This window comes from Lichenostomus cassidix, unplaced genomic scaffold (genome assembly GCF_008360975.1).
Source record: "Lichenostomus cassidix isolate B80296 unplaced genomic scaffold, HeHo_3.0 HiC_scaffold_33, whole genome shotgun sequence".
Classification (NCBI taxonomy): Eukaryota; Metazoa; Chordata; class Aves; order Passeriformes; family Meliphagidae; genus Lichenostomus; species Lichenostomus cassidix.
The window spans coordinates 2514342-2535535 of NW_028147632.1; the positions used below are offsets into that span (position 1 = coordinate 2514342).

Sequence of the window (21194 nt, forward strand, 5' to 3'; positions counted from 1 at the left end):
TATGTCCCATGGGGACATTGGGAGCACTGGGGACAGAGATCCAGCTGTCCCCATGTCCCTGCTGTGTCCCCATGTCCCTCGGGTACGCTGGGACCGTTGGGGACACAGATCTGAGATGTCCCCGAGGGACACTGGGACCCCTTGGGGACACAGATCTGCAATGTCCCCAAGGCCCTGCAGTGTCCCCATGTCCTCCCCTTGTCCCTCAAGGACTCTGTGACCCCTTGGGGACATGACTCCAAGATGTCCCCAAGATCCTCCTGTGTCCCCATGTCCCTCTGGTGTCCCCAAGGGACATTGGGAACATTGGGGACACAGATCTGCAATGTCCCCAAGACCCTCCTGTGTCCCCATGTCCCTCCCATGTCCCCCAGGGACACTGGGACCCTTGGGGACCCTTGGGGACACAGATCTGAGATGTCCCCAAGATCCTCTGGTGTCCCCATGTCCCTTCTGTGTGCCTCAGGGACACTGGGGACCCTTGGGGACCCTTGGGGACATGGATCGAGATGTCCCCAAGACCCTTCTGTGTCCCCAAGGGACACTGGGAACACTGTCCCCATGTCCCTCTGGTGTCCCCATGTCCCTCAGACACATGGGGACCCTTGGGGACATGGATCTGCAATGTCCCCATGTCCCTCAGGGACACTGGGGACCCTTGGGGACACAGATCTGAGATGTCCCCAAGACCCTCCTGTGTCCCCATGTCCTTCCCTTGTCCCCAAGGGACACTGTGACCCCTTGGGGACACAGATCCAGCTGTCCCATGTCCCTCCTGTGTCCCCTTGTCCTTCCCTTGTCCCCAGGGGACATTGGGACTCCTGAGGACACAGATCCGAGATGTCCCCAAGACCCTCTGGTGTCCCCAAGGGACACCGGGAACATCTGGGGACATGGATCTGCGATGTCCCCATGTCCCTTGGGGACACTGGGGACCACTGGGGACATGGATCTGGAGTGTCCCCATGTCCCTCTGGTGTCCCCATGTCTCCTGGCACACTGGGGACATGGATCTGGAGTGTCCCCAAGACCCTTTTCTGTCCCCAAGGGACACTGGGGACATGGATCTGGAGTGTCCCCAAGATCCTCTGGTGTCCCCACGTCCTTCCCATGTCCCCTGGGGACACTGCAGACCCCTTGGGGACACAGGTCTGGAATGTCCCCATGTCCTTGCTGTGTCCCCATGTCCCTCAGGACCCCTTGGGGACACCACCTGCGGTGTCCCCATGTCCCTCCTGGTGTCCCCATGTCCCCTGGGGACATGGCCCGAGGTGTCCCCATGTCCCTCCTGGTGTCCTCCTGTCCCTCCTGTGTCCCTGTGTCCCTTGGGGACACTGGGGACCCTTTGGGGACATCACCCGAGATGTCCCCATGTCCCTCCTGGTGTCCCCATGTCCTTCCTGGTGTCCCCAAAGGGTCACTCATGGACACTGGGGACCCTTTGGGGACATAACCCCAGGTGTCCCCATGTCCCTCCTGGTGTCCCCATGTCCCTCATGGACACTGGGGACACTTTGGTGACACCAGCTCAGGTGTCCCCATGTCCCTCCTGGTGTCCCCATGTCCTTCCTGGTGTCCCCATGTCCTTTGGGGACACTGGGGACCTTTTGGGGTCACCTCCCCCGGTGTCCCCATGTCCCTGCAGGTGTCCCCATGTCCCTCGTGGACACTGAGGACCCTTTGGGGACACTTTGGTGACACCAACTCAGATGTCCCCATGTCCCTCAGGGACACTGGGGATCATTTGGGGTCACCTGCCCAGGTGTCCCCATGTCCCCTCAGGTGCCACCATCCCATGGTGGGAGGGCTGTCGGGGTGTCACCGGTGTCCCCAGCGCTGGCGCCGCGCCATCGTCACCATGCTCTGTCCTGTCTGTCCCCATCTCACCGGGGGGGAGGGGAGGGGAGGGGACACCTGTGTCGTGTGCCATGTCCTGTCACTGCGGGAGGGGACAGCGGGGGGGGGGGACAGTGCGGGGGGTTGGGGACAACTCGGGGGGTTGGGGACAATTTGGGCTTCGGGGACATTTCAGGGGTTTAGGGATAATTTGGAGGTTTGGGGACAATTCAGGGTTTTGGGGACATTACAGGGGTTTGGGGACAGTTTGGGGTTTGGGGACAATTTGGGCTTCAGGGACATTTCAGGGGTTTGGGGACAATTCGGGGGTTAGGGACAATTTGGAGGTTTGGGGACAATTTGGGGTTTGGGGACAATTCCGGGATTTGGGGACAGTTTGGGGCTCTAGGGACATTTCAGGGGTTTGGGGACAATTCCGGGCTTTGAGGAGAATTTGCAGGTTTGGGGACAATTCAGGGGTTTAGGGACAATTCAGGGGGTTGAGGACAATTTCAGCTTTAGGGACAATTTGGAAGTTTAGTGACATTTCAGGGGTTTGGGGACAATTTCAGCTTTAGGGACAATTTGGGGCTTTGGGGACAATTCTGGGCTTTGAGGACAATTTGTGGGTTTGGGGACAATTCAGGGGTTTGAGGACAATTTCAGATTTAGGGACAATTTGGAGGTTTAGTGACATTTCAGGGGTTTGGGGACAGTTTGGGGGTTTGGGGACAGTTCGAGGTTTAGGGACAATTTGGGCTTTGAGGACAATTCCAGGCTTAGGGGACAATTCCAGGCTTTGGGGACAATTCAGGGTTTGGGGACAATTTGGAGGTTTAGGGATAATTCGAGGTTTAGGGACAATTCAGGGGTTTGGAGACAATTTTCAGGTTTGGGGACAATTTTCAGGTTTGGGGACAGTTTCAGCTTTAGGGACAATTTGGGCTTTAGGGACAATTCAGGGGTTTAGGGACATTACAGGGGTTTAGGGACAATTCAGGGTTTAGGGACAATTTGGGGCTTTAGGGACAATTCAGGGCTTTGGGGACAATTTAGGAAGCGTCAGCACAGTTTAGGGAGTTTGGGGACAATTTGGGGTTTGGGGACAATTTTGGGGCAAATCGCCTCAGTTTTGGGTGGGATTAGGACAAATTTAGGGCTTTTGCCTTCATTTCTTGGGGTTACTTTTTTAGGGTTGAGGTTACATTTTTAGGGTCAGGATTAATTTTTTAGGGTCAGGATTAATTTTTTGGGGTCAGGATTGATTTTTTTAGGGTCAGGATTAATTTTTTAGGGTCAGGGTTAATTTTCTAGGGTCAAGATTAATTTTTTAGGGTCAGGGATTAATTTTTTGGTGTCAGGGATTAATTTTTTAGGGTCAGGATTAATTTTTTAGGGTCAGGGTTAATATTTTAGGGTCAGGATTGATTTTTTTTGGTCAGGATTAATTTTTTAGGGTCAGGGTTAATTTTCTAGGGTCAGGATTGATTTTTTGGGGTCAGGGTTAATTTTAGGGGATCAGGGTTAATTTTTTAGGGTTGGGGTTACATTTAGGGGATCAGGATTGATTTTTTTAGGGTCAGGGTTAGTTTTTTAGGGTCGGGGTTAAATATTTAGGGTCGGGGTTAGATATTTTGGGTCGGGGTTAAATTTAGGGGGTCGGGGTTCATGTTGTAGGGTGAGAATTAATTGTTTAGGGTCAAAATTAATTGTTTAGGGTCAGGGCTAATTGTTTAGGGTGAGAATTAATTGTTTAGGGTCAGGGTTAATGTTTTAGGGTGATAATTAATTATTTAGGGTCAGGGTTAATTGTTTAGGGTCAGGGCTAATTGTAAGGTCAGGATTTATGGGGTCAGGATGAATTCTTTAGGAACAGGGCGAATCTTTTTAGGCTTGGGGTTAATCATTTAGGGGATTTGGGTTAATTTTGGGGTCGGGGTTAGTTTTTTAGGGTCGGGGTTAGTTTTTTAGGGTTGGGGTTAAATTTAGGGGATCAGGATTGGTTTTTTTTAGGGTCAGGGTTAATTTTAGGGTCAGGGTTAATTCTTTAGGCTCGGGATTAATTCTTTAGGGTCAGAGTTAATTTTTTAGGATCAGGGTTAAATTTAGGGGATCGGGATTGGTTTTTTAGGGTCAGGGTTAACCCTTTAGGCTTGGGGTCAAATTTAGGGGATCGGGATTGATTCTTTAGGGCCAGGATTGATTTTTTAGGGTCAGCATTAACTCTTTAGGCTCAGGGTTAAATTTAGGGGATCAGGACTGTTTTTTTAGGGTCAGAGTTAATTCTTTAGGCTCAGGATTAATTCTTTAGGGTCAGAATTAATTTTTTAGTCTCAGGGTTAAATTCGGGGGATCAGGATGGATTCTTTAGGGCCAGGATGGATTTTTTAGGGTCAGCGTTAACTCTTTAGGCTCAGGGTTAAATTTAGGGGATTGGGATGGATTTTTTAGGGCCAGGACTGGTTTTTTAGGGCCAGGGTTAATTCTTTAGGCTCAGGATTAATTCTTTAGGGTCAGAGTTAATTTTTTAGGATCAGGGTTAAATTTAGGGTATCAGGATTGGTTTTTTAGGGTCAGGGTTAACCCTTTAGACTTGGGGTCAAATTTGGGGGATCAGGATTGATTCTTTAGGGTCAGGATGGATTTTTTAGGGTCAGCATTAACTCTTTAGTCTCGGGGTTAAAATTAGGGGATCAGGATTGGTTTTTTTTTAGGGTCAGGGTTAATTTTAGGGTCGGGGTTAATTCTTTAGTCTCAGGGTTAAATTTTTAGTCTTGGGGTTAAATTTAGGGGATCAGGATTGACTTTTTAGGGTCAGCATTAACTCTTTAGGCTCAGGGTTAAATTTAGGGGATCAGGATGGATTTTTTAGGGTCAGCGTTAACTCTTTAGGCTCAGGATTAATTCTTTAGGGTCAGAGTTAATTTTTTGGGATCGGGGTTAATTCCGGGGATCAGGACTGGTTTTTTAGGGTCAGGGTTAATTTTAGGGTCAGGGTTAATTCTTTAGGCTCAGGATTAATTCTTTAGGGTCAGAGTTAATTTTTTAGGATCAGGGTTAAATTTAAGGGATCAGGATGGATTTTTTTAGGGTCAGGGTTAACCCTTTAGGCTCGGGGTTAAATTTGAGGGATCAGGATTGATTCTTTAGGATCAGGATGGATTTTTTAGGATCAACGTTAACTCTTTAGGCTCGGGGTTAAATTTAGGGGATCAGGATTGGATTTTTTAGGATCAGGGTTAACTCTTTAGGCTCGGGATTAACCCTTTAGTCTCGAGGTTAACTCTTTAGGCTCGGAGTTAACTTCAGGGGATCAGGATTGGTTTTTTAGGATCAGGATGGATTTTTTAGGGTTAGCATTAACTCTTTAGGCTCGGGGTTAAATTTAGGGGATCGGGATGGATTTTTAGGGTCAGGGTTAACTCTTTAGGACTGGGGCTAATTCTTTAGGTTCGGGATTAAACTTTATGGGGTCAGGATTAACTCTTTAGGCTCGGGATTAATTCTTTAGGGTGAGGGTTAATTTTTTAGGATTGGGGTTAAATCCAGGGGATCAGGATTGATTTTTTAGGGTCACCGTTAACTCTTTAGTCTCGGGGTTAAATTTAGGGGATCAGGATTAATTCTTTAGGGTAAGGATGGATTTTTTAGGGTCAGTGTTAACTCTTTAGTCTCCGGGTTAAATTTAGGGGATCGGGATTCGTTTTTTTTAGGGTCAGGGTTAATTTTAGGGTCAGGGTTAATTTTAGGGTCAGGGTTAATTTTTTAGGCTCGGGATTAATTCTTTAGGGTCAGAGTTAATTTTTTGGGATCGGGGTTAATTCCGGGGATCAGGATTGGTTTTTTAGGGTCAGGGTTAATTTTAGGGTCAGGGTTAATTCTTTAGGATCAGGATTAATTCTTTAGGGTCAGAGTTAATTTTTTAGGATCCGGGTTAAATCCAGGGGATCAGGATTGATTTTTTTAGGGTCAGAGTTAACTCTTTAGTCTCGGGGTCAAATTTGGGGGATCAGGATTGATTCTTTAGGGTCAGGATGGATTTTTTAGGGTCAGCGTTAACTCTTTAGGCTCGGGGTTAAATTTGGGGGTTTGAGGTTGATTTTTTAGGATCAGGGTTAACTCTTTAGTGTCAGGGTTAACCCTTTAGGCTCGGGGTTAACCCTTTAAGCTCGGGGTTAAATTTAGGGGATCAGGACTGTTTATTTAGGGTCAGGGTTAATTTTAGGGTCAGGGTTAATTCTTTAGGCTCGGGATTAATTCTTTAGGGTCAGCGTTAATTTTTTGGGATCAGGGTTAATTCCGGGGATCAGGATTGATTTTTTTAGGATCAGGATTGATTTTTTAGGGTCAGCGTTAACTCTTTAGGCTCGGGGTTAAATTTAGGGGCTCAGGATTGGATTTTTTAGGGTCAGGGTTAATTCTTTAGGGTCAGAGTTGATTTTTTAGGATTGGGGTTAAATTTAGGGGATCAGGATTGATGTTTTTAGGGTCAACGTTAACTCTTTAGGCTCAGGGTTAAATTTGGGGGTTTGGGGTTGATTTTTTAGGATCAGGGTTAACTCTTTAGTGTCAGGGTTAACCCTTTAGTCTCGGGGTTAACCCTTTAAGCTCGGGGTTAAATTTAGGGGATCAGGATTGGTTTTTTAGGGTCAGGGTTAATTTTAGGGTCAGGGTTAATTCTTTAGGCTCGGGATTAATTCTTTAGGGTCAGAGTTAATTTTTTGGGATCGGGGTTAATTCCGGGGATCAGGATTGATTTTTTTAGGATCAGGATTGATTTTTTAGGCTCAGGGTTAACCCTTTAGGCTCGGGGTTAAATTCAGGGGATTTGGGTTAACCCTTTAGTCTCTGGATTAACCCTTTAGTGTCTGGGCTAAATTCAGGGGATTTGGGTTAACCCTTTAGTGTCAGAGTTAACCCTTTAGTCCCGGGGTTAAATTCAGGGAATTCAGGTTAACCCTTTAGTCTCAGGGCTAAATTCAAGGGATTTGGGTAAACCCTTTAGTCTCGGGGTTAACCCTTTAGTCTCGGGGTTAAATTCAGGGGAATTCGGGTTAACCCTTTAGCCTCGGGGTTAAATTCAGGGGGATTTGGGTTAACCCCTCAGTCCCGGGGTTAACCCTTTAGTCCCGGGATGCTCTCGGGGGGCGGGGCCGGGGTGGATTTCGGGTCGATCCCCCCGGCTTTCGGGGTCCGTCCCCCCGATGTCCCCGCGCCGGTGTGGCAGGTGAGTGGAGCACCGCGCGGGGGTGGGGGCGGGGCGGGCTGGGGACGCTTTAGGGACACTTCAGGGACACTTCAGGGGGCGGGGGGGTGAATGAGCCCCCTCGGTGCCTTGCAGGAGAGGCAGCTTTCCGCCGTGGGTGCAGCAGACCCGGGTGTGATCTGGGGGGCCGGGGGGGTCCCCGGGCGGCCCCCGCCTCCGCCCCCGCCACCCCCGATCACGGCCAACGGCTGCGAGCGGCGCGGCCCCGCTGCTGAGCACTAACCCCCGCCCCGGGGGTCGCCGGGACCCCCCCGACACCGCGCCGCGACCCCCTCGGCACCCCCGAACCCCCCAGGCCTGGGGGGAGAGGGGCAGAGGGGAGGGCGGGGGGGGAGAGCCCGGAGACCCCCGGGGTGAGGAGGAGGAGGAGGAGGAGGAGGAGGAGGGGGAAAGAGCTGGGGGTCCTCGCGCGAGGAATTTGGGGGGAATTTGGGGGTCCTCGCGCGAGGAATTTGGGGGTCCTCGAGCGAGGAGATTTGGGGGTCCTCGCGTGAGGAATCTGGGGGGATTTGGGGGTCCTCGCACGAGGAATTTGGGGGGATTTGGGGGTCCTCGAGCGAAGGAAAGAAGGAAAAAGGAATTTTTGGGGTTCTCTCCCCCCGCGTGAGGAATCAGTCGGGGTTCCCCCCACTCACCCATCCCCCCCCAAAGGGCTCCTCGTGCCGCAGGGGACAGCGACAGCCTCGCGACAGGGTCCCCGTGCCACCATGTCACACGAGGGTCCCCGTGCCACCACCGCCCGGTGTCACCGAGAGGAGCTGGGGGGGTCCTGGTGCGACAGCCACTCGTGTCACCGTGTCCCCGTGCGAGGAGATCCCTCGTGCCACCGTGTCCCCGTGTCACCGAGAGGAACCGCGGGGGATCCTCGTGTCACCAGCTCTCGCTGCCACCAGCTCCTCGTGTCACTAGCCCCTCGTGTCACCGGCTCCTGGTGTCACCAGCTCTCGCTGCCACCAGCTCCTCGTGTCACCAGGTCCCCGCGGGAGAGGAAAGGGGGGTGAGAGCCTCTTGTGCCACCAGCTCTTGATGTCACCAGCTCTTGGCGCCACCAGCTCCCTGTGTCGCCAGCTCCTGGCGCCACCAGCTCTCGGTGCCACTACCTCCTGATGTCCCCAGCTCCTGGTACAAGAGTGTCACCCAGCAGTGTCCCCCGGGCTGGCCCTGACCCTTGAATGTCACCATTCTCGACCGCTGTCACCCCCACCACTGTCACCTCCCCACCGCTGGGACCCTCGAGTGTCACCATCCTCGAGTGTCACCATCCTCGAGTGTCACCATCCTCGTGCACCGGGACCCCCAAATGTCACCATCCTCGAGTGTCACCATCCTCGAGTGTCACCATCCTCGTGCACCAGGACACCCGAGTGTCACCATCCTCGACCACTGGGACCCCCGAGTGTCACCATCCTCGAGTGTCACCGTCCTCGAGTGTCACCATCCCCGTGCACCGGGACCCCCAAATGTCACCATCCTCGACCAGCGGGACCCTCGAGCAGAACCCCCGGGGCACAGGGACCACCCTGCTCCGATGTCCCCATGCACCGCGACCCCCGAGTGTCACCATCCTCGTGCACCGGGACCCTCGAGTGTCACCATCCCCATGCACCAGGACCACCGAGTGTCACCATCCTCGAGTGTCACCATCCTCGAGTGTCACCATCCTCTTACACCGGGACCCCCAAATGTCACCATCCCCGTGCACCGGGACCCCCGAGTGTCACCGTCCTCACCCCCACCTCATCAGGACCCCCTCGAGCACCGGGACCCCCGACTGTCACCATCCTCTTACACCGGGACCACCCCCCATGCATCAGGACCCCCCTGCACCGAGACCCCCGAGTGTCACCACCCAGGACCACCGGGACACCCCCATAGAGCACCGCCACCCTCGGGACTCTGTCACCTCCCCCCAGCCGTGCGCCGGGACCACCGGAGAGACCCCCATCGATCACCGGAGAGACCCCCATTGATCACCGGCACCCCCTATCGATCACCGGCACCCCCTATCGATCACCGTGCACTGGGACCACCGGAGAGCCCCCCATCATCGATCACTGGGACCCCCTATCGATCACCAGGACCCCCATTGATCACCGGCACCCCCCATTGATCACCGCGCACCGGGACCACCGGAAAGCCCCCCATTGATCACCGGGACCCCTATCGATCACCGCGCACCGGGACCACCGACCCCGCCCACCCATGAAGCACCGCCCCTCCAGGCACCGGGACCACCGGAGAGACCCCCGTCATCAATCACCGGGAGCCCCCATCGATCACCGTGCACCGGGACCCCCACCCGAGCACCGGGACCACCGGACACACCCCCGCATCGATCACCGGGACCCCCATCGATCGCCGTGCACCGGGACCACCGCCCCGACCCCCGTTATCACCAGGGACCCCCCGATCGCTCACCGGGACCCCCATCGATCACCGGGCACCGGGATTCCCCCCATCGATCACCGGGACCCCCCATCAATCACCAGGACCCCCCATCGATCAGCGGGACCCCGATCGATCAGCGGGACCCCCCCATCGCTCACCCGGACCCCCCATCGACCACCGGGCACCGGGACCACCGGGACACCCCCCATCGATCAGCGAGACCCCCATCGATCAGCGGGACCCCGATCGATCACCGGGACCCCCAATCTCTCAGGACCCCATTGATCACCGGGACCCCAGGACCCCCAATCGCTCACCGGGACCCCCCGATCGCTCCCCGGCCCCCCCTCGTGCACCAGCACCGAACTGGACCCTCCTGGCGCCCCCCGAGCAGAGCCCCCCGGGCAGCAGGACTGGGACTGGACTGGAACCCCCCGTGTACCGAACCCCCCGACCGGACCCGGACCCGGACCCGACCCCCTGTGTGCCCCCCGGGAGCGCGGGGGGCACGGCACGGCACGGGGGGGCACAGCACCGGGGGGTCCCTGGGGCTCGCTCCTGTTCCCCCGAGACCACCGGGGAGCCCGACCCCCGACCCCCGGGGCACCCCCCGCACCGGGACCCCCCGGCACCGCCCCGACCCCCAGAGCACCGGGACCCCCCGAGCCATGAGACCCCCAAAATCACAGCCCCTCCCCCACCCATGGGACCCCCATCGCCGCCCCTCCCCCACCCATGGGACCCCTCAAATCACCGCCCCTCCCCTCCCTGCCCCCACTCGCCACCCCTCCCCCACCCATGAGACCCCCACCACTCACCGGTCGCCCCTCCCCACTCACCGGTCGCCCCTCCCCCAGGCCCCCGAGCCCCCCGGCCCGCGTTGGGCCCCAGGGCCGGGCTGGCTCCACCCCCCGGGGCCCCCCGAGCCCCCCCGGCCCCTCCGGGCCCCCCGGACCCCCCGGACCCCCCGAGCCCCCCCGGTGGGGCCGGGCTGGCTCCACCCCCCGGGGCCGCCGCTGCGCGGAGCCTTTCAATAAACGCGGATCGGTCTTGTAGCCACGCCCACCGGGGGCGGGGCCAATGGGGAGAGGGGCGGGGCCTGCGGGGGCCAATGGGGAGAGGAGGGGCGTGGTCTGGGGGTGGTGGGGAGTGAGGGAAGGGGCGGGGCTTGTTGGGGATGAATGGGGGCGTGGGAAAGGGGCGTGGCCTGGGAGTGGCGGGAAAGGGAGAGCGGGAATGGGCGGGGCTTACCGGGAAATGAATGGGGGCGTGGGAAAGGGGCGTGGCCTGGGAGTGGGCGGGGCTTAGCGGGAATGAATGGGTGTGGGGAAAAGGGGCGTGGCCTGGGGAGAATGGGGTGTGGCCTAGGAGTGGGGGAACTGGGGAGGGGGCGGGGCTTGGGAGCAGCAGCCAATGGGGAGAGGGGGCGTGGCCTCTTAGGGGCGGGGCTTAGCGGGAATGAATGGGATATTGGGGAAAGGGGCGTGGCCTGGGAGCAGCCAATGGGGAGAAGGGGGCGTGGCCTGAGCAGCAGGAAATGGCGCCCTGGAAGGGGTGGAGCTTAGCTGGGAATGAATGGAAATGTCCCCAAATTTTTCTACAATTCTCCCCCAAAAAATGTCCCCAAATCCCCCCAAAAAATGTCCCCAACCTCCCCAAAATGTCCCCAAGGCCTCCCGAATGTCACCTCCCCACTCACGACAGGCCGGGCTGGAGGGGTGTGACGTTTATTTTGGGGGGTTTGGGGACATTGGGGGACACTGGATGGACACAGGGGGGACATGGAGTGACACTGGGGACAGCTGGGGACAACGGGAACAGGTGGGGGCAATGGGGACATGGAGAATGTGGGGTTTGGGGACATTGGGGACACATTGGGGACAGTTGGGGACAATGAGGATTTGGTGATTTGTTGGGTTTGGGGACATTGGGGACACCGGATGTCACCTCCCCGAGGAGGGCCACACCCGCAGGCACAGCCCCGCGGTGACAAAAGCCACCAAGGCCATCCCCGCCATCTCCTCCAGGCTGGGCACGGCGTCACCTGTGGGGACGTTGGGGACACATCGGTGACAAAGCCCTGGTGTCCCCAGTTCTATCCCAGTTGTCCCCAACCCCATTCCTGATGTCCCCAGCCCTGCTCTTGATGTCCCCAACTCTATGCCAGGTGTCCCCTGCTCCATTCCTGATGTCCCCAACACTGTTCCTGATGTCCTTAAGTGTCCCCAACACCATTCCCACTGTCCCCAGCCCCATTCCTGATGTCCCCAACCCCAGTCCAGGTGTCCCCAGTCCTGTTCTTGGTGTCCCCAGCTCCATCCCTGATGTCCCCAATGTCCCCAGGTGTCCCCAAACCCATCCCAGGTGTCCCCAGCTCCACTCCTGATGTCCCCAACACCATCCCAGGTGTCCCCAGCCCTGTTCCTGGTGTCCCCAGGTGTCCCCAACTCCATCCCAGTGTCCCCAACCCCATCCCTAATGTCCTGAGGTGTCCCCAACCCCGTGCTGGATGTCCCCAGACCTGTTCCTGGTGTCCCCAGGTGTCCCCAGCTCCATCCCCAGTGTCCCCAGCCTGTTCCTCGTGTCCCCATCTCCATCCCAGGTGTGTCCCCAATGTCCCCAATGTCCCCTCACCTGCCACCTTCACCTGTGCGGAGTGTCCCAAGCCGGGTGTGTCACCAGGCAGCTGTAACTGTCCCCAGCTGTCCCTAACCCCATCCCTGATGTCCCCAATGTCCCCAGCCATGTCCCCAATGTCCCCTCACCTGCCACCTTCACGGTGACGCGGTGCGGAGTGTCCCAAGCCGCGTGTGTCACCAGGCAGCTGTAGCTGTCCCCAGCTGTCCCTGGTGTCACCCTGATGTCCCCAGCCTCCTTCCTAGTGTCCCCAACCCCGTTCTTAATGTCCCCAGCTCCATCCCTGATGTCACTTGCTCCACTCCTGATGTCCCCAACTCCATCCCCAGTGTCTCCAACTCCATTGCAGGTGTCCCCAGCTCCATCCTCAATGTCCCCAGCCCTGTTCCTGGTGTCCCCAGCCACATCCCTGGTGTCCCCAACCCCATCCCCGATGTCCCCAGCCCCATTCCCAATGTCCCCAGCCCTGTTCCTGATGTCCCCAGCCCCATTCCCGATGTCCCCAACCCTGTTCCTGGTGTCCCCAGCCACATCCCTGATGTCCCCAACCCTGTTCCTGGTGTCCCCAGCCCCATCCCTGATGTCCCCAACCCCATCTCCAGTGTCCCCAGCCCCATTCCCGATGTCCCCACCCCTGTTCCTAGTGTCCCCAACTCCATTTTTGATGTCCCCAACTCCATCCCAGGTGTCCCCAGCTCCATCCCCAACGTCCCCAATGTCCCCTCACCTGCCACCCTCACGGTGACGCGGTGCGGAGTGTCCCAAGCCGGGTGTGTCACCAGGCAGCTGTAGCTGTCCCCAGCTGTCCCCGGTGTCACCCTGATGGCCGCGCTGCGGCTGAAGGTGCCATCGGCCGCTCGCCGGTGCCCCGAGCTCCAGGCGACCCCCGAGGTGACCCCCGAGGTGACCCCGAGTGGCCGCAGTGTCCCCTGGCTCTGCTGCTCCCAGCTGATGGTGACGTCCAGCGGGAAAAACCCGACGGCGTCACAGCGCAGCTCCACTGTCACCCCTGGGGACAGCTGGGGAGGGGACAGGGACACCTGCGGGGGGGCTGGGGACAGGGACAGAGGGGTTGGTCACTGGGATATACTGGGAGGGACTGGGATATACTGGGAGGGGATTGAGGGTCACTGGGAGGGACTGGGAGGGACTGGGATGGACTGGGAGGGAACTGGGAGGGAACTGGGAGGGACTGGGAGCTTGACTGTCACCTCTGGGTACAGCTGGGGTGGGAAAAGGGACACCTGTGGGGGGGTTGGGGACAGCGGGATTGGTCACTGGGATGGACTGGGAGAGACTGGGAGGGGATTTGGATAAACTGGAATGGACTGGGATATACTGGGAGGCACTGGAAGGGACTGGGAGGCACTGGGAGCTCGACTGTCACCCCTGGGGACAGCTGGGGTGGCAGCAGGGACACCTGTGGGGGGGGCTGGGGACAGCGGGAGGGTCACTGGGATGGACTGGGGTGGACTGGGATATACTGGGAGAGACTGGTAGGGACTTGGGAGGGACTGGGAGAGGATTGGGATAAACTGGGAGGGACTGGGGATGGACTGGGATATACTGGGATGGATTGGAAGGGAACTGGGAGGCACTGGGAGCTTGACTGTCACCCCTGGGGACAGCTGGGGTGGCAGCAGGGACATGTGGGGGGGGCTGGGGACAGCGGGAGGGTCACTGGGATATACTGGGAGGCACTGGGAGGGACTGGGAGGGACTGGGGAGGGGGTGGGGTGGCTTCCAGTTCCCTCCCAGTTCCCTCCCAGTTCCCTCCCAGTCCCTCCCAGTTCCCTCCCAGTCCATTCCCAGTCCCTCCCAGTCCCCCAGCACTGACCAATCACGTCCAGGTGCAGCACCTGCTGCAGCTGCCCGCGGGGCGTGGTCACGGAGCAGACAAAAGAGCCTTCGTCAGACACAGAGAGCGACTGCAGCTGCAGAGACACCTCCTGGGCGCCCCCTAGCGGCTGGGAGGACCAAAATTAAAAAAGTTGTATGTCAGTGGCGCCCCCTGGTGGCTGGGAGGACCAAAGGGACTCAGTGTCAGTAGTGCCCCCTGGTGGCTGGGAGGACCAAGGCAGTTCCATGCCAGTGACATCACCTGGTGGCTGGGAGGGCTGAAGCAATCCCACTCCCAGAGCGCCCCCTAGCGGCCAGGAGGACCAAAGGGCTTCTGTGCCAGCGAATCCCCATGGTGGCTGGGAGGACCAAAGCAATCCCACCCCCACAGCGCCCCCTAGCGGCCGGGAGGACCAAAGGGCTTCAGTGCAAGGACTGAAGCACTCCCATGTCCACAGCACCCCCTAGCAGTCAGGAGGACCAAAGGTGTTCAGTGCCAGAACTGAAGCAATCCCACCCCCACAGCGCCCCCTAGCGGACGGGAGGCCCAAAACCAGCCCTGCCTCAGACGCGCCCCCTGGTGGCCGGGAGGACCACAGCCATCCAACACCCACAGTGCCCCCTAGCGGACGGGAGGCCCAAAACCAGCCCTGCCTCAGACGCGCCCCCCTGGTGGCTGGGAGAACCAAAGGGGTTCACTACCAACAGCGCCCCCTATCAGCCAGGAGGACCAAAGGGATTCACTGCCAGTGACTCCCCCTGGCGGCCGGGAGGACCACAGCAATCCCACCCCCACAGCGCCCCCTAGCGGCCAGGAGGACCAACCCAATCCCACCCCCATACCTCCCCCCGCCACCAACCGCCACCCCCCTATTGTCCCTCACCTGTCCCCCAGCCGGCTCCTCGGCCTGGCCGTCCCCCCCCAGCAGCAGCAGCGCCCCCGGGGTGGCCTGGGTGACGCGGGCGGCGGCCGAGTCGAAGGCCAGCAGGCGGCGGGTGACGCCGTCGCGGTGGTGAAGCCACTCGAGGCGGAAGGGGCGCTGGGCGGGGCGGAAGGAGCACTGCAGGGTCTGCGGCGAGCCCAGCAGGCCGCGGGGGGACGGCGTCAGCGTGGAGATGGACAGCGAGGCTGCGGGGACAGCAGGGGACAGGAGGGGACGTTGGGGACATTTGGAGATGTTGGGGACATTGGGGACACTGGGATATTGGGGGACGTTGAGGGATATGGGGACATTGGGGACGTTTGGGGACATGGAGGAAATCGGGGACATTGGGGACACTGGGGATATTGAGGGGATTGGGGATATTGGGGACATTGGGGACATTTGGGATATTTGGGGATATTTGGGGACATTGAGGGGATTTGGGACATTGGTGATATTGGGGACATTGGGATATTGGGACATTGGGTATATTGGGGACATCATTGGGGGGGATTTGGGGACATTGAGGGCATTGGGGACATTGGGGACATTGGGGACACTGGGATATTGGGGATGTTGGGGACATTGAGGGATATGGGGACATTTGGGGGTGTTGGGGACATTGGGGACATTTGGGGACATGGAGGGGATTGGGGACATGGAGGGGATTGGGGACATTGGCGATATTGGGACATTGAGGGACATTGGGGACACTGGGATATCAGGGATGTTGGGGGACACTGAGGGATATGGGGACATGGGGGACATTTGGGGACATGGAGGAAAGCGGGGACATTGAGGGGGTTGGGGACATTGGGGCCATCAGGGATATTTGGGGACATTGAGGGGATTGGGGAACATTGGGGACATCGGGGATATTTGGGGACATTGAGTGGATTGGGGACATTGGGGACATCGGGGATATTTGGGGACATTGAGGGGATTGGGGATGTTGGGGACATTAGGATATTGGGGATGTTGGGGGACATTGAGTGGATTGGGGACATTGAGGGGATTGGGGACATTGGGGACATTGAGGGGATTGGGGATGTTGGGGACATTAGGGGACATTAGGATATTGGGGATGTTGGGGGACATTGAGAGGATTGGGGACATGGGGGATATTTGGGACTTTGGGGACATTGGGGACTTTGAGGACATTGGGGGTGTTGGGAACATTGGGGATGTTGGGGACATTGAGGAAATTGAGGGACATGGGGGACATTGGGAACATTGGGGACATTGAGGAAATTGGGGGACATATGGGACATTTAAGAACATTTGGGGACATTGGGGAACACAAGGACATTGGGGGACATTGGGGGACATTTGAGACATTTAGGAACATCTGGAGACATTGGGGAACACAAGGACACTTGGGGACATTGGGGACAACTGAAGACATTGGGGACATTTAAGAACATTTAGGGACATTAGGGACACTGAGGGGACACTGGGGACAACTGAGGCCATTTAGGGACATTTAAGAACATTGGGGACACTTGGGGACATTGGGGACAACTGAAGACATTGGGGACATTTAAGAACATTTAGGGACATTAGGGACACTGAGGACACTTGGTGACATTTGGGGACACTTGGGGACAATGAGGGGACACTCGGTGCCACCTCTGTCACTCACCGTGCAGCCGGGCCGGCTGTCCCTGTGTCCCCTGGCGCAGCAGCAGTGTCCCCTGGCCCCGCGGTGTCCCCAAGGCCAGCAGCCACCAGGGTGTCCCCAGGGCGGGGTGGCACTGGGGGAGGGGCGCGGGGGGGAGGGGCAGCAGGGGGACAGTGGGGCTGAGCTCGCAGCGGGGGGGCGGCTGGGGGGGACCCCAGAGTGGGGACAGCAGGGACTCGGGGTCTGCGGGGAGAAAATCCTAAATGTATCCTAAAATATCCCAAAATTTACCCTAAAATAGTCCCAGAGTGGGGACAGCAGGGACTCGGGGTCTGCGGGGACAAAAATCCCAAATGTATCCCGAAATTTATCCCAAAAAAATCCCAAAATTTACCCTAAAATAGTCCCAAAAATCCCTAAAATCCACCTTAAAATAGCCTCAAAAATCCCCAAAATGGGGACAGGAGGGACTCGGGGTCTGCGGGGAAAATTCCAAAATTTATCCTAAAAAAATCCCAAATTTACCCTAAAATAACCCCAAATTGGGGACAGGAGGGACACGGGGTCTGCAGGGACAAAAATCCTAAAATGTATCCTAAAATAGTCCCAAAATTTAATCTAAAATAGTCCCAAAATTTAATCTAAAATAGTCCCAAAATTTAATCTAAAATAGTCCCAAAATTTAATCTAAAATAGTCCCAAAAAACCCCAAAATGGGGACAGGAGGGACTCGGGGTCTGCGGGGAGAAATCCTAAAATGTATCCTAGAATAGTCCCAAAAAAATCCCAAAATTTACCCTAAAATAACCCCAAAATGGGGACAGGAGGGACTCGGGGTCTGCGGGAGAGAAATCCTAAAATTACCCTAAAAATATCCCAAAATTTATCCTAAAATAGTCCCAAAAAAACCCTAAAAAACCCCAAATTGGGGACAGGAGGGACTTGGGGTCTGCGGGGAGAGAAATCCTAAAATTTACCCTAAAATAGTCCCGAAAAAGTCCCAAAATTTACCCCAAAATGGGGACAGGAGGGACTCGTGGTCTGTGGGGAGAAAATCCCAAAATGTATCCCAAAAAATCCCAAAATTTACCCTAAAATAGTCCCAAATTGGGGACAGGAGGGACTCGGGGTCTGCGGGGACAAAAATCCCAAAATGTATCCTAAAATATCCCAAAATTTACCCTAAAATGGTCCCAGAGTGGGGACAGCAGGGACTCGGGGTCTGCGGGAGAAAATCCTAAATGTATCCCGAAATTTATCCCAAAAAAATCCCAAAATTTACCCTAAAATAGTCCCAAATTGGGGACAGGAGGGACTCAGGGTCTGCGGGGACAAAAATCCTAAAATGTATCCCAAAAAATCCCAAAATTTAATCTAAAATAGTCCCAAAATTTACCCTAAAATAGCCCCAAAAATCCCCTAAAATACTCCCAAAAATCCCTAAAATCCACCTTAAAATAATCCCAAAAATATCCCAAAATGGGGACAGGAGGGACTCGGGGTCTGCTGGGAGAAATCCTAAAATTTATCCTAAAATAGTCCCAAAAAATCCCAAAATTACCCCAAAATAGTCCCAAAAAAAATCCCAAAATTTACCCTAAAATAGCCCCAAAAAAATCCCAAAATTTACCCTAAAATATCCCAAAAATCCCTAAAATCCACCTTAAAATAGTCCCAAAAAACCTCAAATTGGGGACAGGAGGGACTCGGGGTCTGCGGGGAGAAAATCCTAAAATGTATCCCAAAAAATCCCAAAATTTAATCTAAAATAGTCCCAAAATTTAATCTAAAAACCCCCAGAATTTATCCCAAAAAAATCCCAAATTTTAATCTAAAATAGTCCCAAAAAAACCCCCAAACTTACCCTAAAATAGCCCCAAAAATCCCAAAATTTACCCTAAAATAGCTCCAAAAAGTCCCAAAACTTACCCTAAAATAGTCCCAAAAAATCCCAAAATACATCCTAAAATAGCCCCAAAAAATCCCAAAATTTACCCTAAAATAGCCCCAAAAATCCCCAAATTTACCCTAAAATAGCCCCAAAAATCCCCAAATTTACCCTAAAATAGTCCCAAAAAATCTCAAAATTTACCCTAAAACAGCCGAAAAAATCCCAAAATTTACCCTAAAATAGCCCCAAAAACCCCAAAATACACCCTAAAATAGCCCCAAAAAACCCCAAAATTTACCCCAAAAATAGCCCCAAAAATCCCAAAATTTACCCTAAAATTGCCCCAAAAAATCCCAAAATTTACCCTGAAATAGCCCGAAGGAAACCCCAAAAATTCCCCCAAAATCCCAAAAAATGCCCCCAAAATCCACCAAAATTCCCCCCAAATTCCCCCCAAAGCCCAAAAATCCCCACAAAATCCCCCAAATCAGCCCCAATCCCCCCAAATTCCCCCAAAACATCCACAGGACCCCAAAATTCCCCCAAAATTCCCCCAAAATCCTTCCAAACTCCCCCAAAATCCCATCTTTTAGCCCCAAAACCCCAATTTTGACCCCCAAAATCCCAATTTTTTTCCCCCAAATTGTCCCAAAACCGCAATATTTTCCCCCAAATCTCCCACTGATGACATCATAGCTGGTTTTGGGGTGCCCAGGTGGCTCCAGGTGACCCCAAAATCTCTCCAGGTGACCCCAAAATCCTTCCAGCATCCCAAAATTCCCCCAAAATCTTCCTCAAAATCCCATATTTTACCACCAAAATCCCCAATTTTTTCCCCAAATTCCCCCAAAATCCCAATATTTCCCCCCAAATCTCTCACCGATGACGTCATAGCTGGTTTTGGGGTCCCCGGGGGTCTCCCGGGGCTCTCCAGGTGACCCCAAAATCCCCCAAAATCCCCCAAAATACCCTCAAAATCCCCCCAAATCTCCCCAAAATTCCCAATTTTTAACCCCAAAATCCCCAAATTTTACCCCCAAAATCCCAATATTTCCCCCCAAATCCCTCACCGATGACGTCATAGGTGTTTTTGGGGTCCCCGGGGGTCTCCCGGGGCTCTCCAGGTGACCCCAAAATTTCCCCCAAATCCCCCAAAATCCCATATTTTACCCCAAAACCCCAATTTTACCCCCCAATCCCAATTTTTTCCCCCAAATCTTCCCCTAAAATCCCAAATTTCAAACTTCGCACCGATGACGTCATAGGTGTTTTTGGGTCCCTGGGGGTCTCCCGGGGCTTTCCAGGTGACCCCAAACCCCCTCAATCCCAAAATCCCCCAAATATCATATTTTACCCCTAAAAATACCCCTATTTCCTCCCCAAAATTCCCATATTTTCCCCCAAAATCCCAATTTTTCCCCCCAAATCTCCCACCGATGACGTCATAGGTGTTTTTGGGGTCCCCAGGTGGCTCCCAGTGACCCCAAAATCCCCCCAGGATCCCCAAAATTACCCCAAAATCACCCCAAAAATCCCATATTCCCCCCCAAAATCCCAATTTTTTTCCCCAAATTTTCCCCAAAATCCCAATTTTTCCCCCAAATCTCCCACCGATGACATCATAGCTGTTTTGGGGTCCCCGGGGGGTTTCTGGGGCTCTCCAGGTGACCCCAAAATCCCCCAAAATCCCCTCAAAATACCCTCAAAATCCCCCCAAATCTCCCCAAAATTCCCAATTTTTAACCCCAAAAATCTCAATTTTTACCCCCAAAATCCCAATATATCCCCCCAAATCTCCCACCGATGACGTCATAGGTGTTTTTGGGGTCCCCGGGGGTCTCCCGGGGCTCTTCAGGTGACCCCAAAATCCCCCAAAATACCCCCAAAATACCCAATTTTTAACCCTCAAAATCCCCATATTTTACCCCCAAAACCCCAATTTTTTTCCCCCAAATCTTCCCCAAAATCCCAATATTTCCCCCCAAATCTCGCACCGATGACGTCATAGGTGTTTTTGGGGTCCCCAGGTGGCTCCCGGGGCTCTCCAGGTGACCCCAAAATGCCCCAAAATCCCCTCCAAAATTCCTCAAAATCCCCCAAATTCCCCCAAAAATTCCCATATTTCCTCCCCAAAATCCCAATCCTTTTTCCCCAAAATCCCAATATTTCCCCCCAAATCTCCCACCGATGACGTCATAGGTGTTTTTGGGGTCCCCAGGTGGCTCCCGGGGCTCTCCAGGTGACCCCAAAATCCTTCCAGGACCCCAAAATCCCCCAAAATTACCCCAAAATTTACCCCAAAATCCCCATTTTTACCCCCAAAATCCCCATATTTTCCCCAAATCCCAATTTTTTTCCCAAAATGCCCCCAAATCTCTCACCGATGACGTCATAGGTGTTTTTGGGGTCCCCGGGGGTCTCCAGGTGACCCCAAAATCCTCCAGGATCCCCAAATTTACCCCAATATTCTCCATATTTCTCCCCCAAAATCCCAATTTTTGAACCCAAATTTTCCCTAAAATCCCAATTTTTTCCCCCAAATCTCTCACCGATGACGTCATAGGTGTTTTTGGGGTCCCCGGGCCCCTGGGTTTCAGGTGACCCCAAAATCCCCCGAGATACTCCCCAAAATACCAAAATCCCCCCAAAATCTCCCCAAAATTCCCAATTTTAACTCCCAAAATCCCAAAATTTTACCCCCAAAATCCCAAATTTCAAATCTCTCACCGATGACGTCATAGGTGTTTTTGGGGTCCCCGGGGGTCTCCCGGGGCTCTCCAGGTGACCCCAAAA

General features: G+C 54.9%; 2 protein-coding genes and 1 long non-coding RNA gene across 5 annotated transcripts in view; 1 reads left to right on the forward strand and 2 right to left on the reverse strand.

Annotated features, from left to right (window-relative positions):
- Positions 1–7502, forward strand: part of LOC146421474 (ras/Rap GTPase-activating protein SynGAP-like) — a 58439-nt gene extending 50937 nt beyond the window's left edge. The window contains exon 20 of one of the 3 annotated variants that reach the window (XR_014848668.1): positions 7178–7308. Coding sequence is in view for 2 of the 3 variants with exons in the window: in XM_085047334.1 (XP_084903460.1) it covers positions 7177–7324 (148 nt within the window). In the remaining variant the exon portion in view is untranslated. Of the gene's footprint in view, positions 1–7176 lie in introns of all 3 variants that reach the window. The other 2 variants (XM_085047334.1, XM_085047332.1) reach the window with 2 other exon arrangements.
- A 3834-nt stretch (positions 7503–11336) lies between these two features.
- Positions 11337–12487, reverse strand: LOC146421477 (uncharacterized). Its single transcript, XR_014848673.1, has 2 exons — positions 12256–12487; positions 11337–11534 (listed from the first exon to the last, which is right to left on the reverse strand). It is a non-coding gene; the product is annotated as an uncharacterized LOC146421477 (long non-coding RNA).
- Positions 12488–12855: 368 nt separating this feature from the next.
- On the reverse strand, positions 12856–19532 carry LOC146421478 (tapasin-like; the record flags this gene model as incomplete). The annotated part of the gene is made up of 5 exons (XM_085047157.1): positions 12856–13178; positions 13965–14094; positions 14851–15095; positions 16532–16753; positions 19472–19532. Coding segments are annotated over 5 exons (981 nt in total), but the record flags the coding sequence as incomplete, so codon positions are not given.
- Between the last annotated feature and the right edge of the window lie 1662 nt (positions 19533–21194).